This window comes from Myotis yumanensis, unplaced genomic scaffold, assembly GCF_028538775.1.
Source record: "Myotis yumanensis isolate MYYU_CA2020_CCGP unplaced genomic scaffold, mMyoYum1.0.hap1 SCAF_6, whole genome shotgun sequence".
Lineage (NCBI taxonomy): Eukaryota > Metazoa > Chordata > Mammalia > Chiroptera > Vespertilionidae > Myotis > Myotis yumanensis.
The window spans coordinates 12,391,137-12,406,655 of NW_027223757.1; the positions used below are offsets into that span (position 1 = coordinate 12,391,137).

General features: G+C 39.3%; 1 protein-coding gene across 9 annotated transcripts in view; it reads right to left on the reverse strand.

The window, feature by feature from the left end:
* Positions 1 to 15,519, reverse strand: part of MCM9 (minichromosome maintenance 9 homologous recombination repair factor) — a 62,488-nt gene extending 46,969 nt beyond the window's left edge. For 2 of the 9 annotated variants that reach the window (XM_070417558.1, XM_070417559.1), the window contains exons 1-6: positions 15,327 to 15,509; positions 12,869 to 13,179; positions 10,823 to 11,139; positions 9,599 to 9,680; positions 4,489 to 4,689; positions 606 to 731 (exon numbers count right to left, since the gene is read on the reverse strand). In XM_070417558.1, coding sequence (XP_070273659.1) covers positions 606 to 731; positions 4,489 to 4,689; positions 9,599 to 9,680; positions 10,823 to 11,139; positions 12,869 to 13,172 — 1,030 coding nt within the window. In that variant the 5' untranslated portion in view covers positions 13,173 to 13,179; positions 15,327 to 15,509. Of the gene's footprint in view, positions 1 to 605; positions 732 to 4,488; positions 4,690 to 9,598; positions 9,681 to 10,822; positions 11,140 to 12,868; positions 13,180 to 15,326 lie in introns of all 9 variants that reach the window. The other 7 variants (XM_070417557.1, XM_070417555.1, XR_011471804.1 and 4 more) reach the window with 6 other exon arrangements.

The following is a 15,519-nucleotide window of genomic DNA, read 5'->3' on the forward strand; positions in this document are numbered from 1 at the left end:
GACTTGGTGACATTAAAAAACACTATTTCTAATCTTTTCCTCTTTTTAAACAAATTTTTTTTAAAAAAAATATACATATATATATATATATATATTTATTTATTTCAGAGAGGAAGAGAGAGAGAGAGAAACATCAATGATGAAAATCATTGATGGGCTGCCTCTTACATGCTCCCTACTGGGGATTGAGCACACAACCCAGGCATATGCCCTGACAAGAAATCGAATCAGAACCTCCTGGTTCATAGGTCGAAGCTCAACCACTGAACCACACTGGCTGGACTCTAATCTTTCCCTCTTAAAGATGGTGGATCTGATGAAAAACACAGACAGTAATAGAAATGTGAAGATTTTGTGACACCCTGAGAGCTTAGAGCAAAACTTACTCATTGAAAAATTTATGATTTCTTTTAGTCTTTGGAATTCTAGAAAGTAGCTACTGATATACAGATGTTGGGCTAAGTATTAGCCAGACAACTGTCAGCTTTAAAAGACTACATTTGGAAAGTAAAGCTCAAAAAGCAATTTTCACTCAGGAAAAACAAATTCTCGTTTCTCTTCTCATATCTGTTACAATTTTTCAAAAGTTTTAAATAGGTACTAACCTCTGACTCGTGTTCCTGTAGCATCCGTCCTTTGAATCCCACCAGCCAGTACCATGGCCACAGCAAGCTTTACTAGATACATCCCAAAAACTTGAGGGCATAAACTGGCCAATATTTCATTCCTTCCTAAAAAAGGTAGAAAGACCAGAAGTTGCCAACAATTTTTAAGAAATCATAACTGAAAATTTCCTCCCTACCCTATAACACACTCCACCATCTAAAATGATTTAAAGGCCCTGGCCCAATAGCTCAGTTGGTAGAGTGTCATCTTGGTATGCCAAGGTTGAGGGTTTGATCTCCAGTCAGGCACATACAAGAATCAACCAATGAATGCATAAATAAGTGGAACAACAAATTGATGTTTCTGTCTCTGTCTCACTTCCTCTCTCTAAAATCAATAAATAGAAAAATAAAATGATCAAGAGGACCATTTCCAAATGACTAAAAGCAGTGAATGATTTAGTTCTCAATGCCATGAGGTGAAATGTCTGCTTTATTCCTGGGTGCTACCTGCTTAAGTTTCCATAAATTTATTATACTTTAGAGGGGACAGAAAAGAATCTCATTTTCTCCTTCATCAGGCTAGCATTACCCTTAAAAATAGAGCTGGCTGCACTTTCTGTGCAGTAATTTTAGTAAAATTACTACACTGTGTAAATAAAAAGAGAGTGCTTGATCTCAGAACAGTAAGTTGGATTGCAGGAGCCAGAACCTTTACATACAGATACTTGGAACTTCTCCAGGGGAGTCAGAGAAATAAAATCAGTCCACCCTGTGAGGCAGTTCAGCATTTGCTCTGAGCAGTTTGGTAAATTCTGTTTTACTTAGAATAAGTTACTAGTAACTAGGGTATCAGGATATTAAGATCATTATAAGCTTCAAGTTCGTCAATCCAAGCTGCAGGTCTTGGGATTCCTCTGATCATATGCTTTAAATAAGAGACTATCAGTGTTTTAGGATCTGTTTTCAAAAATGTTAAAACACCAAATCTGAGACCCTGCCTATCTCATTCATGAATAAAGTAGGTATTTCATTCGGTTTCTGGCCTAATCAACTAACAGGAACATGGGAGTCTAGCAAGCCTTGCCTGAGCCTAACTTACACAGAATTCACTACTAATGGTGCTGTGTCTACATTCATGTTACCAGAAGTTAATGTCCACATACTGGTAACTAATTTGCATGTTTTGGGACTTTTATACTTATCTGAATTTTTACTCATGTTTCAGTGATAGCTATTTTGAGGTGAAAATAATTGTATGAGTACTCCTATAGCTGAAGATTCCAGTTCCAAAAGCTTTCCTGCCAAACCATCAAGGAAGAGAAAGAGCCTTCCTCTACAATTTATGGGCCAACACACAAAGGCTCCTTTTGGTAATATATCCAAATTGCCTCATAATCTATGGGAATATGACCTGGGATTGCAGAAATGGTGAAGAAAATATTTCAGTACAACAGGGACCAAAAAGAATTAGTAAATCCTAGAGGAAGTTAATTGACTGCTGGAGGGAATCCATTCCATTGCTGTGGTAGAAAAGCCAATTAGGCAGAGTTGGGCTGAGGCATCTATACTAATAAAAGGGTAATATGCTAATTAGGCTGGGAGAACGGACATCTTCCTATCGTATGACTTCATTCTGGACAAAGCCATGGTGGTGGGGGCAGAGGCAGGGGCGATTAGGGGCGATCGAGCCAGCAGGGGAGGGCAGTTTGGGCCATGAGGCTGGCAGGGGACGGCAGTTGGGGCCATGAGGCTGGCAGGGGAGGGCAGTTGGGGGCCATGAGGCCAGCAGGGGAGGGCAGTTGGGAGCCATGAGGCCAGCAGGGAAGGGCAGTTGGGGGCCATGAGGCCGGCAGGGGAGGGCAGTTTGGGGCCATGAAGCCAGCAGGGGAGGGCAATTGGGGGCCATGAGGCTGGCAGGGGAGGGCAGTTGGGAGCCATGAGGCTGGCAGGGGAGTGGTTAGGCGGTGATCAAGCTGGTAGGCAGGCAAGTGGTTAGGAGCCAGCGGTCCCGGATTGTCAGAGGGATCCGGGATTGGAGAGGGTGCAGGCCAGGCTGAGGGACGCCCCCCCGCCCCGCACAAATTTTGTGCACCAGGCCTCTAGTCCTATGTAATAAAAGGCTAATATGCAAATTGACCAAACAGTGTAACGATCAAGCACTATGACACGCACTGACCACCAGGGGGGCAGATGCTCAATGCAGAAGCTGCCCCCTGGTGATCAGTGCACGAGAAGCCAGGCTCACGGCTGGCAAGTGCAGCAGCAGTGGTGAAAGGAGCCTCTCCCACCTCCGTGGCAGCACTAAAGATGTCAGTCGGACATCCCCCGAGGGCTCCTGGACTGCGAGGGTGCAGGCCGGGCTGAGAGACCTCCTCCCCCTCCCCCCGCCACCGGCTGAGTGCATGAATTTCGTGCACCAGGCCTCTATTTGTGATTAATAAGGAATGACTGTGGTCCAAGGGAGGGTTACAGATTTTTATAAGGACCTGATTCTAAGAAATAATTTCAAGAAAAAATATTCTTTAAAAAATATGATTCCTAGAAGGTTTGCTTATAAAAGCCACAATATAGAGACCTGTGGTTCTTTCTGTATAGATCAGGTAAAAGAATGATCATATGTGCTACACACATAAGCAAAAAAATATATCATGCCACAAAATAAAAGCAAACTGCCTCTATTTTGGCAAATCAGGGCCTTTTTTGTGTGGGTGTAATGATAACTATCCAAATCAGATGTGATTTAAAAATAAAGTAATCACTATGTAGTTGATTGGAGATGAAGTTTATTAGAAATAGCCTATTACTGCCCAGTCAGCATGGCTTAGTGGTTGAGTGTTGACCTATGAACCAGGCCATGGTTTGATTCCTGGTCAGGACACGTGTGGGAGGCAGTTGATCAATGATTCTCTCTCATCATTGATGTTTCTATCTCTCTTTCTCTCTCCCTCTCCCTTCCTCTCTGAAATATTAAAAATATATATATTTTTAAGAAGAAAATGTTGTTGTTGTTTTTTTTTTAAATATATTTTATTGATTTTTTACAGAGAGGAAGGGAGAGAGATAGAAAGTTAGAAACATCGATCAGCTGCCTCCTGCACACCTCCTACTGGGGATGTGCCCGCAACCCAGGTACATGCCCTTGACCGGAATCGAACCTGGGACCTTTCAGTCCGCAGGCCGATGCTCTATCCACTGAGCCAAACCGGTTTCAGCAATGTTGTTGTTTTTTAAAGTAACAGCCTATTACTGCCTTTGGTTTATTTTTCTCAGAAGATACCTCCAAGGAAGAATGAAAACAGGCATTTGAAGATTTAATTGGTGTTTTATACATTTGGGATTTTTACTAAAAATACTTTATAAACTCAAAGGCTGTGATGTTTTAATCTATGTAATTATAGCTTAGTGTCATAATCAAAATTTTTGCTGTGATGACAGCTTATTTTTTGCATCTTTCCATCTTTCTCATCTCTTTTCTATGTAGCTCCTATTTTTAAATCTTCAGCTAAAATCATGTGAAGATGTCCATATAATTTAAAGGACATCAGACAAGGTGTCATAATAGGATGAGTTTTTCCTATTTAAGGTAAAGAAGGTAGAAAATTCTGAAACTACTTTGACAGTATAAGATGTTAAAATAGTTAGAAATGAAAAACCTCTTGGAAGTCAGCCTTATTTTTCCATATCTCTAAATAGAAGAGGCTATGCCAGAAAAGGGCTTCAGGGGAGGCTGTGGCTAGAGGCACTGACTGATGCTACTACCCTGTGCACTCAGTCGCTGAGTTATGGGACATGTAAGGCTACCCCCAATCAGAGACAACATGTTTAACTACTGAATGAAATGCCATTAATAATTATCAGCTTTATACCCTTAATCACAAACCTGCAAAGGGATCACTCTTATAGTGTTCCCAAAAATCTTCAAATTCCTTTCGGACCTCCTCATCCATGATGATCCCTGCAGACTGCTCATTATTTACTTGGACATAATTGGCTTTCAGGACTATCTCCACTTCACAGCGCACATCTCGCTGAAAGGGCTTCCACCGTTGCATGACAACCCCATAAATAGTGAGGTCATCACCTAGGAAAAAGCACCAAGTGAATCCAGCAGTAGCACTCTGCATACTGGGCACAGACTCCCATGACAAAGGACAAGGACATAAACCACTTCCTGACCACGGTTCAGAGTGTTATACACTCATCCAACACTCATTCGGAAAACAATTTGGGTGAAAAAACCACCAGAGATTCCTAATTTTTTTAAAAAACAGGCACTTGTATCTGTACAACTAAAAGCAAAAGTCAGCATTTTTATTTTTTCTTAATCTGTCACATTATAATCGCACCAAATTATTACCCTTCACTGGGAAAGTAGTTTACTGGATGACATTCATCATTATCATATTGGGTGAAAGGCTCATCCTCTCAGAATCTCAAGCCACAGAGATTTCATTAAAGAGGTGAGAATTGCAGCCAAAAGATTAAACTATAATCAGTTTGCTGTCAGGAAGAAAAGAATTTAGTGATGACATACTACTTTTAGTAATTTATAGATTAATTTTTACTGAACACATTTACTAACATTGTATTCACTAACTTTTTTTTAAATGAACAAAAGAATGAATGAACAAAGTAATGAATGAATGAATACCTGTTCTACATCAAAACAACTTTGAATAGACTATGAAAGCCCAAAAGACAACCCTGCTTATTCCTTCTTGGTTGGTTCCTTCCCACCTTAGGAAACTCTCTAATTCCTAGTGGACAGGATAGTAAACTTTTACAGATTTTCCTAAGAGGCCTTGGTAGTTTATAGGCACCTTCTCCAAACACTAACTTCTGTGCTTATTACATACAATTCAAAACATCAGTAACAGATTTTTACAAATGCTTGCCATTCAATATTTTGGCACTGGGAAAGACAAAATCCTAGTCCCCAGAGATTTCAATCTTATTGAACACAGGATGTTATGTTGGACATCCCCCAAACCCAATCCTGGTGTTTATATTTTGCACAATAATATTGTCTCTGAACTAACAGGCACATCTTTATTTCCAAGGTTGTGTCAAATATATATTTGCTGGTGCAAAATGCCTTAGACTCTAAATTTTAATATGCAATGTGTAATCCACACAGCTTTTGATTTTCTGAAGTGTACTGTAAAGGCTAAATGCACGGAACCAATGGTAGCAATTCACAGAATAGAAAGCATATTTCTAGCCAAAGGCAACTTTATAAATAACAAATAGGTGCTTTACACTTGTTTTTAAAATCCTTTCCAAGCTACTGCCTGGTGGTTTTCAAACTCAATCAAGAATAATGATCATTTACTATATTGTCTACCCCAAATTTTGTAGATGAAAATAACTGGGGCAACTTTATATGCACATTGGAACAATCCTCTACTAGGGTCATTTTATGGGTTATATTTAGGTTGTTCCTAATTTAGTCAAATGAGGAACTTAACTTTTAAATATAGTACATACTACTAAAAATCTGACTTCAATAGCGGTGATAATGTGGAAAATGTAGAGTACTGAAGAATGGCCAAGAACACTGGCTCATTAGATTTAAACTCAAATCCCAGCTCCACCACTTACTGGTTATGTGACCTTCGGCAAGTTACCTAACTTTGCTGAGCCTATGTCTTGACCTACAAAATGGGAATAATTATATTTATATCACAGGACTATAGTGATAATTAAGTCAAATAATGTTTGTAAATTAACACAGTATCTAGAAATATAAGTGCTCAATAAATATTAGCTATTATTATACTAAACCTAACCTTACATTTGTAGAGCAATTGATACCTTTAAAAAGCCCTTCATATATACATGTTTTGAATGGCAGATTCCTGTGATCATCAGAACAATTATGGGGTACATGTGACACTCCAAGTGAATACTCATTTTAGTTTTCTATGGTAAAAATTATAAACAATGTTATTTGCAGAAAGCTAAATTTGTTACTTTCATATAATCCAGTCCAGTCACTTTTGCTATTCTGTCTTCTGCAGTGTATTTACTACTGCAGCCACCCCCGTCAGACCCATCTCAGATCTGCTGCCCTGACAGCTTTCAGCACATAACCTCCAACTTTATTACTCTGCAACGTCAGTTTGGGTTCCTAACTAGACTGTAAATTCCCAAAGGACAAGGATTATGCCAATTATGTCTTTTGATATTTACAGAAGTTTATAGCTATGGATAAATGAAAAAATAGCTGTTGACCGACTGCTTCCATACATTCTTTATTAGTGACCTGTGAAAGAAAAATACCTTAAGGTGTGTTTTTTTCTGTGTAGAAAGAATTCAGTTAGATGAAATCTCTGTCAAAGGATAATTTCATGTTCAGGCTAAGCTCATATAAGCACTGCTTTGCTGATCCAGACATTACAGATTTAGGTTAAAATCTAGGGTCCTATATGAACAAGGTACTCTGACACAGACCTGTCCATTTAGCAGGAAATCCATGATCAAAGCTGTTATTTCCTTAGTATACTGTTTAGATAACTATAAATTGTTAATGTATTTGACATAAATTTCAAACTACACTGAGTGGCCAGATTATTATGACCGGCCAGATTATTATGACCACCCCATCAGTACTTCATTGACACTTCCAAAAATACTGAATATTGAAAACTTCCTAAGCAAATACTCTCAAGGTTTTATTATTATTATTATTTGCATAACTAATCCACTTCATTGTATTGATGGGGTGGTCATAATAATCTGGCCACTCAGTGTATGAGTTGGTGATTCCTGGATGAATGGGGGAGTCTTTTGATAAAGAATTATTAATGACTCTAGATAATGAACTCTTTTATTTCCATACAGTGTTTGCCTCATCATTTTAATATCAGCTCAGTAAATATCTTCTAAATGAAGCATTTGGAGAAATCTAAGGTTAAAAAAAGGGAAATGATAGAATTTGGCAAAATGAAGCATTTTCTATCTGACTTTAGGGGAGAACTGGAATGTGGAGTAAGAGATCAGGTATACCTGTTTTTGCCCAGCATATCCAACTGTGCTGTTTTTATAGTTGGAGAGTGCTTTAGAGAAAATGGGAAATATTTAAAGCAGGTGAATTGAAAGGCAACTGCTGATATTCAGCTAAGTTTTAGCAATCATTTCCATTTTCTGACCCACCTTCAATTTAACTTAAATGTCAAAAAAAGGAGTGGAAATCGTTAGGCAATTTTTAGATTAATTGTAGTAACAGTTAAGAAAGAGAAAGGATAAGCTCTCATTTCTCCTCACAGACAATGGTCTGGATAGGCCTGGGAATGCATGCAGGGAACAGAAGATGCTGGATTAAGGGGACAGGCTTCCATTCTCCTTTTCTTGGGTTGGAAACTGGAGCCTTAGCGAAACTGATGAAAGATGTGTAGCTCTGAGGACAACTTTGTTTGGGACTGAGTCTACAAACCCAAGACTCTCAAGCTCTATACCAGAGTCTTCTGTCAGTATGGGAAGATGACAGTGAGGAAGAAGTATGGATGAGGATACCTGTGTTGATATATGGAAAACATAAAGTACTTTGGTTAGACAAAGTTTTTGATTAAAACTTTAAGATGATCACTTTGAAGGCAGTCTGCTTCTATCTGTGATCTGTACCCTCTGCTGACCAGTGCCATGTAAATTTTAAGCCCTACCCTCTACCAACAGCTGAAGAAAGCAACCCTTACTCTCTCATTATCAAGCTATCACCAACACATACATTTAAAAAAACATACCAAATTTTATTAAGAATATCACTTATGATATTTAAATGTGGTTCCTGCAAAAGACAGAATAGTATTTACTGTTTGGGTGGTACTGCTAATTTACAAAACCTTCTAATATCTTAATTTTTCAAATAAAACTTTTCCCTACCATTTTCTTTGTAAAAACAAAAGTTTAAAAGTCAATGTATAACACTTCCATTCTATAGCTGTGGGCTGAGATCAATCCTCGCCCTTCCACATGTACTTTTTAAGTTTGCTTCTTCCCAGGCTCCCCAGTGAGAAGAGTAAGAAGAGACAAAGTTGAGAGGGGCAAAGGAGAGCTTAGGAATTATCTGTCTGGCCTAAAAATTAAAGTAGAACTAAGAAGGACATCACAACAACCAGGCCTCTGGAGCCTCGGACTTTCAGAACAGCTCTGAGGCCCAGAGAGTCTGTAATTTGCCTGGAACACTGTAGATCTCCAGATCATGAGGCCTAAATAGGTAACAAGACGCTGCACATCCTCTGCTTAAACTCACCATCATCTAAGGCCCATGCTGGACACTTCTGATTAGTAGATACTGAGTCTACCTTCCTGCACCTCCAGCCCACTGAAACCCAACAACTCTTCTGTACTTTCAATTCCATTTCTATATGACAACCTTCCAACAAACAGAAGTTGGTTGTCATCTCTTTCCTGAGGCTTATCCATGTTAACCACCCACAGCTCTTTCAGTTTGATTCAAGTTCCTTCCCAGTTCAGGCAACTGGCTAGTGGAAACACTGAGGACCCTTGGAGGACAGAAGACCAGCACAGAGCAGAGAGAAACAGTCACCTTCTTTCTTCTAGACACCATTAATGCTGCAGCAGCATTTGACAGAGTCAGACCTTCTGAAGGCTATCCCTCCTTGTTTCTGTTCTTATCTAGTTGCCCACTAAAACCAACATTTTTAAAGTTGCTCCTGTGAAGCGATGGTGCACTGAAGAGCGTCCCAAACTAGAAGTCCACAGATCTGGGTTCACGTTCCAGTTCTGTCACTTAACTTTCCAAGGGACCTTAGGCAAGTCAGGTTCTTCATCTATAAAACTAGCAGCTAGACTAGATCGCTAAGCTCCAGCCCAGCTTCTTTCCTGCTGTCCTGTCCCACCTCCATGCCAGTCTCTGTTCTCAAGGTAGGCAATTAAGTCTCCACACTCACTCTTGGGAAAATAAAAAGTGGTTTTCTATATCAATATGTTAGGACCTCCTATATAAGCTAACAAAAGTTCATTCTTACCAGATTTGCAAGTGTCCACTAAGTCATCTTCTAGAATAACCTTCATGGATCGTGGAATATTTCCAATAGCTAGCCTTTGAACCTAGCAAAGAAAAGAAACAGATACTGAATATGCTTAAATATGTGCTAAGTATTCTGAAGTCTAGCAATTCTTGAAACTACCATTTATATTTCTCTAGTATTGTAATACAATCTAATTTTGATAGGGATTCACAGACTTTTCTTGTAAATTGTGCATACTATCAGTTTAAGAATTCACTATAACTAAAATAAAAACACCAATATTTGGAAAACATCTGCAAATATAATCTACCTTGTGGATGGTCAAAATAATTCCAACTACTAAACATAATAATAAAGTTATATACCCAAAATAAAAAGGCAGTTCTTTCCTGATTTCTAGTCATAAGACCTGTTCCTTAGAAACAGGACCCTGGTTTTATTCTACATGAGCAAGTGCCCAGTAAAAAGACTGAATCGCCCAGGCTCCCTTGCATCTAGGTGTGCTCATATGACTAAGTTCTGGCCAATGAGATGTAAGTAGACATGTTATAGGAGATTTTGAAGGAGACAACTTAAATGGACACTTAGGTGACATGGCACATGGTTCTGCCTATCCTCCTTTTTTCTGTTCTCTGACTAGGATACAGATGTGATCGAATTGTAGCTGCCATTTTGGAATATAGACAACCATAAAAACAGAAACCATGAGTTAAGAATGGTGTAGAAAGACAGAAGTCTAAATTCTTGACACTGAATAAGCCTTTGCATTTAAGAGGCAAGTAAAACAAAAATCCGGTTCACTCTCATGTAAGAAAGAGTGGTTATGTATACATCATTTGGCATAGCAAATAAAAACTAGGCCTAAACCCTAAATCTGGCCCATTCCAATGTTTAACAACCAATTAAACCCATTTAATTTTCTCCTATCCCTTAGTGAAGAAGATCCAATTTGAACTTCTTAAATATTCACTTAATTTTAACATAATTATTAAGTCATTCCACAATCCTCTTGCCAATGCTTTACATAAAAAAATGTTTATATCATGGTCTCTAAAGACTATATTCTGATATATGTGCAACAGTTTCACACTTGATCTTCTACAAAATAATGACATAAGTCTCATTTGTAATCCATTTTGTGTTCCCTAGTGCTGGCAATCTGCCCGTAGCTGAATAATACTTCTACAAATTTGTCATTTTCTCATTGATTTGCTCATTTACCTGTTCCTGAATTTTGATTTCCTGATAATCTCTACACTTGGTTGGAGATGAAGACAAGTCTGAGAGGCAAGTGAATTTTGAAGAATCACAGCTCTCCAAGCTGGGACATGAGGAGGGCCGGCAGAAGGTATAATACTGCTCAAAGTCAGCCTTGACCACAAACACATGCTTGCATTTGTTACACATGTAATCCCGTTCAAACTCCAGGATCTTCACCAGACTTGTTCGAATCACTGTCCCAGTGACAGATAAAAAGTGTCCCACATCCTTCGTTTTAGGGATGTGCTCCCTCACCAGCTCAGGACAAACTGGCAAACCTAAAGAAGAAGAAGAAGAAACTACATCAACCTTCGCATTTGACTCCATGGAATATACTTTTCTCAAATCTCCTGAGGAAGAAAGTATAATTTCAGGGTGGAAAAACTCTGAGTTTTACTTAAGAAAAAAAGCAGATGGAGTCAAGAAAATAGAAAAGAATTCTATCAAATAATAGTTATCAGTGGACTCATTTTAAAAGTACATATCTAGATGATATAATAACCAGGATTTAAAAAAAGGATTCATTCTTATAAGAGGGCTATCTCAGTAGGATCTAAATACAGTATATAATTATAACTACATTCGACAAAGAATATACTGCTACCAGTCACACGTAAAATCAATGTATTACTCTTTTTTTAAAAAAAATCTATTTTATTGATTTTTCACAGAGAGGAAGGGAGAGGGATAGAGAGCTAGAAATATCGATGAGAGAGAAACATCGATCAGCCGCCTCCTGCACACCTCCTACTGGGGATGTGCCTGCAACCAAGGCACATGCCCTTGACCAGAATCGAACCTGGGACCCCTCAGTCCATAGGCTGACGCTCTATCCACTGAGCCAAACCGTTCAGGGCAATGTATTACTCTTTGAGTAAACCACAATGCAAAGTGATAAAGAGATGGTAGCATAATGACCAAATGCCACAGTGCTAGAAGGTCACTGCTTTTTCAGTTAGGTTCGGGATTCATTAATATGTAAGTCTGACAGTGTTTCCAACCCATGAATTACCTAGAGGTTTACCCACAGAATCACTTTATCTTTTAAAAACCTTGTGATTTTCACCATTAGTAAAAAAGCAACTTGATAAGTGCCAAAGAAATTTTTTATGTGGAAATGCCCTTTCTCATGTTTGGCTAATGTATCTTTGGAGTAGAGCAATGCTGGCTGTGATAGTCAAAGGCTGCCTTCTAACGGGTTTATCAAGGTAGCATTTGTTACACTGGTTCATGTCACATGGTCCACTGTCTAGGGCTCAGAATTTAGTAGCTCTGAAACCTGATAAGTATGCACACAAAAGACAGATCTGTCAAATTTGCCAAGCTCATGAGAAATAATCATAACAGGTATGATTATCCTTTAAGTTTTCGTGGTTAGCACATTTTCTCCCTGAGAATATATCTGCTCTGAAAGCCAAATAATAATAATAATCGAAAGGTGGTTTGGGAAGCATGGATTTTTTTTTTTTTAAAGCAAATTAGTCAGATGAGCTGAATGCTTAAGGTACCAGATTACATTAATTTAGTGTTGCAGGTTACAAGTCCACAGATACTCGAAATTTCTGTTGCTTGCTGAGACTCGCTTCCATATACTATGTACTATACAAACATGGCGGGCACCGCCAACATTTGCCTCTATGACTTCTTTTTCTATGCTTCCAAGACTGACTTGCCCACTCTCTAATGAAAATATTCTGTATTTATATTAACGTAGATTCTATCATATTTTGCCAATAAGGGTCCATACTTTTGCTTAGGATAATTTTTTTGTATTCTCTGCTCTATTCTGTGTTGCCTTTACAATTTAACTCTCAGAAAACAAACTTATTTCCAAATTTCTGTGGAATGCTTCACGAATACCCCCTGGTGCTATATCAACTGCACAATGAAAATATTTTGAAGTACAAATAACAATTTTTCTTAGTATTATATATTCAATATGTGTTAAGGTTTCTCAAAAATCTTCCAAAGAGAATAAGATGGCAATAAAATTCTTAAATGATTCACCTGATATCCTGGCATGAAGATTCTGCTTCATGGAGACACCCTCAGGCTGAGAAAGGGACTCGAGAATTGTCATGGCTGATCTTCTCAGTGAATTATCAAAAATAGTTAGTACTTCATTGGGGAATGCATTGAAATACTCCCCAATTTCCATGTTGGTCTCAAAAAGGGTCATGGCATTAATCACAACTGGGTAATGAGCATCTTCATCATTTTCCTTGAGGATTAAAAGAATATCATTCTTATGGTATTCTGAAACATATGACTCAAACACTTGACCAACCAGTGCAATTTGATCACTATTCATCTTGAACCTAGGTAACAAAAAAAAAAAAGAAAGAACTGTATTATACCTTTGTTGCTAGACTTACACACAAATTAACAAAAAATGTGTGATTGTAAATCATCCTGACTTTAGGTCACACTATAATCTCAAAATATTGCCTGAATTTACATTTTAATTAGATATAAATTATCTGTTATTTGGTAAATGTATTATTTTTAAGTGGGTAAAGAATTATGTTGGTACTGATGATCAACTCCAAAATGGTCCAATGTCTTTCCCCTTTCTTTTCCCAAAATTTCTTCCTCATTAACTCTATATTATGTAAAAGGTCCTTGCCTTTTCTTTAACTAATTTCCACACATACACTTGTTCTCCAGTATAAAATCTTAAGTGCCAGTCTTTTGGCTAAAGTTTCTCCTGGTAGAGTTCTTTGCAAGCGTCCTACTTCTGGGTTTTATTCATATACAGAACATCTCTCTCTCTCTTTCTCTCTGTCTCTGTAGTTATACACACACACAGACACTCCCATGCATGCATATATATTCTGCTACATAAACAGAACATATACTACTATTCAGATTGATCACCAGTTATGACTTGAATAGTTATTAGACTGACTTTAGGAATTTCAATTTGGAGGTGAATTTATTTCCTATTTTCTCTTTCTGATCCAGGAAAACTATTGGCTTCAGCAAAAAAACAGCCATCAAGAGTGTAAAAAAAAAAAAAAAAAATAGATAAATAAGTACAGTATATTTTATTACATCATCTATCCTATTCCCCTGGTAATAATTTTTTAAAATTTGTATCTACAAATTGTATCTACAGATTAAAAGGGCCTACCCCATTCTGTGTTCATGTATACACACAGATACCTACCACGTACAAGGCATTATGCTTTGAAATAAAAGCACAATTAAAAGGTCCTATATCCCCTCAGAGAACTAAGGGACAGATCAATGTAACAGCACTCTAACAGCGGTAAAAAAAATGCAATATAAATAGGAGCAAAAAGGAGAAAAGGATTAAACTTAAATGGGGGTGACAATTCCAAATAAAGTGTCTAAACCTGATCATTTAAGACACTTTGGTTTAGAAACAGAACACTGGAGAACAAGTGTACATTAATTTGACTTATTTTATTCAACTAACATTGACTGCACTAGGCTCTATAAAAAGAAAGATGAGTAAAGAATCCTGACAACTACAGGATGCCAGTGAGAGGTTAACCCATGAGTATATGTAAATTAGGGCCACTACATTGCTAAGTAATACGTTTGGGTTAGGGAATATACACTCAGCCAAGTGAAAAGCAGACAGAGCACCCGGGAAGGAACTAATCATACAGTATTTCCATGGTGCGGCCTTTGCTTTAAAAAACAAAAACAAAACGGTACTCCCAAGAGTGGCTACAAAGAGAATCTTTAAGATTCTATAAACGCACATTAAATTTGGAGCCACCAGTTTAGCGATTTAAAAGACAGCTCCATACAGAGCAGGAGGGGGGGCAGCCATCGAATTCATGGCTCAAATTCAGGTCAGATTAAACTTCGCCTAGTCTCTTTAAACAGAGCATCTTCTTTTAAAATAGCATTCATTTTCAATAACTGTGCAAAACTGATCAACTGTTTCTAAGCAGACTGCTAACCCAATCAACGTTACCCACCCAGATAGATACAAACTGGAGACACTTATTCTTTTGTAACTTTCAAGTCCCCTTTCCGGTTTCTTATTGAAATATTTAAGGTTAAAATACAATGAAAACAAGGAGGGTGAATAAGTGGCGACTGGCTACTAGCTGGTTCCCTGGGAATCAACGCCGGTCCAGTGGCCGGGCCGCACCTGCCAGGAGCCACGCCCCCTCGCCTGGGCCGGCCGCTTCCTGGGACCCGCCCCCTCCCCGCCCGCCGCTCAGCCCGGTATCCGCGGGCCGCCGGGCAAACGCGCTCAAGCCGCGCTCGCAGGGCTGCTGTCCACGCTGAGATCCCTGGGCGCAGCCTGACCTACAACGCCTGGGCAGGTCTCGGGCACTTCCGGGCTCGGCTCCGGGGCAGATCGGTCACCGGACCGCCCCGGAGTTGAATAGTTTTGAACTAAGCAAATGTGGGCAAGACTTGGGACGAACTGGGGGAGAAAAAATAAACACGGGGAAGCGAGGCGGCGGCTGTCACTTACGGGCGAATGCGCAGCGTCAGAAGTCACTCGGGGTGCGCTGCTCCCGAGGCGCAGGGGCGCGGGGAGCTCCGGCCTGGCGGCGGAGTCATGCCGCGGGCCCAGGAGCGCGAGGAGGCCGGCGGCAGCGGGGCGGGGCGGGGCGCGCACGCGGGGCCGCTGGAGGCGCCGTCGGCCGCGGGGGCGCGCAGGCTCC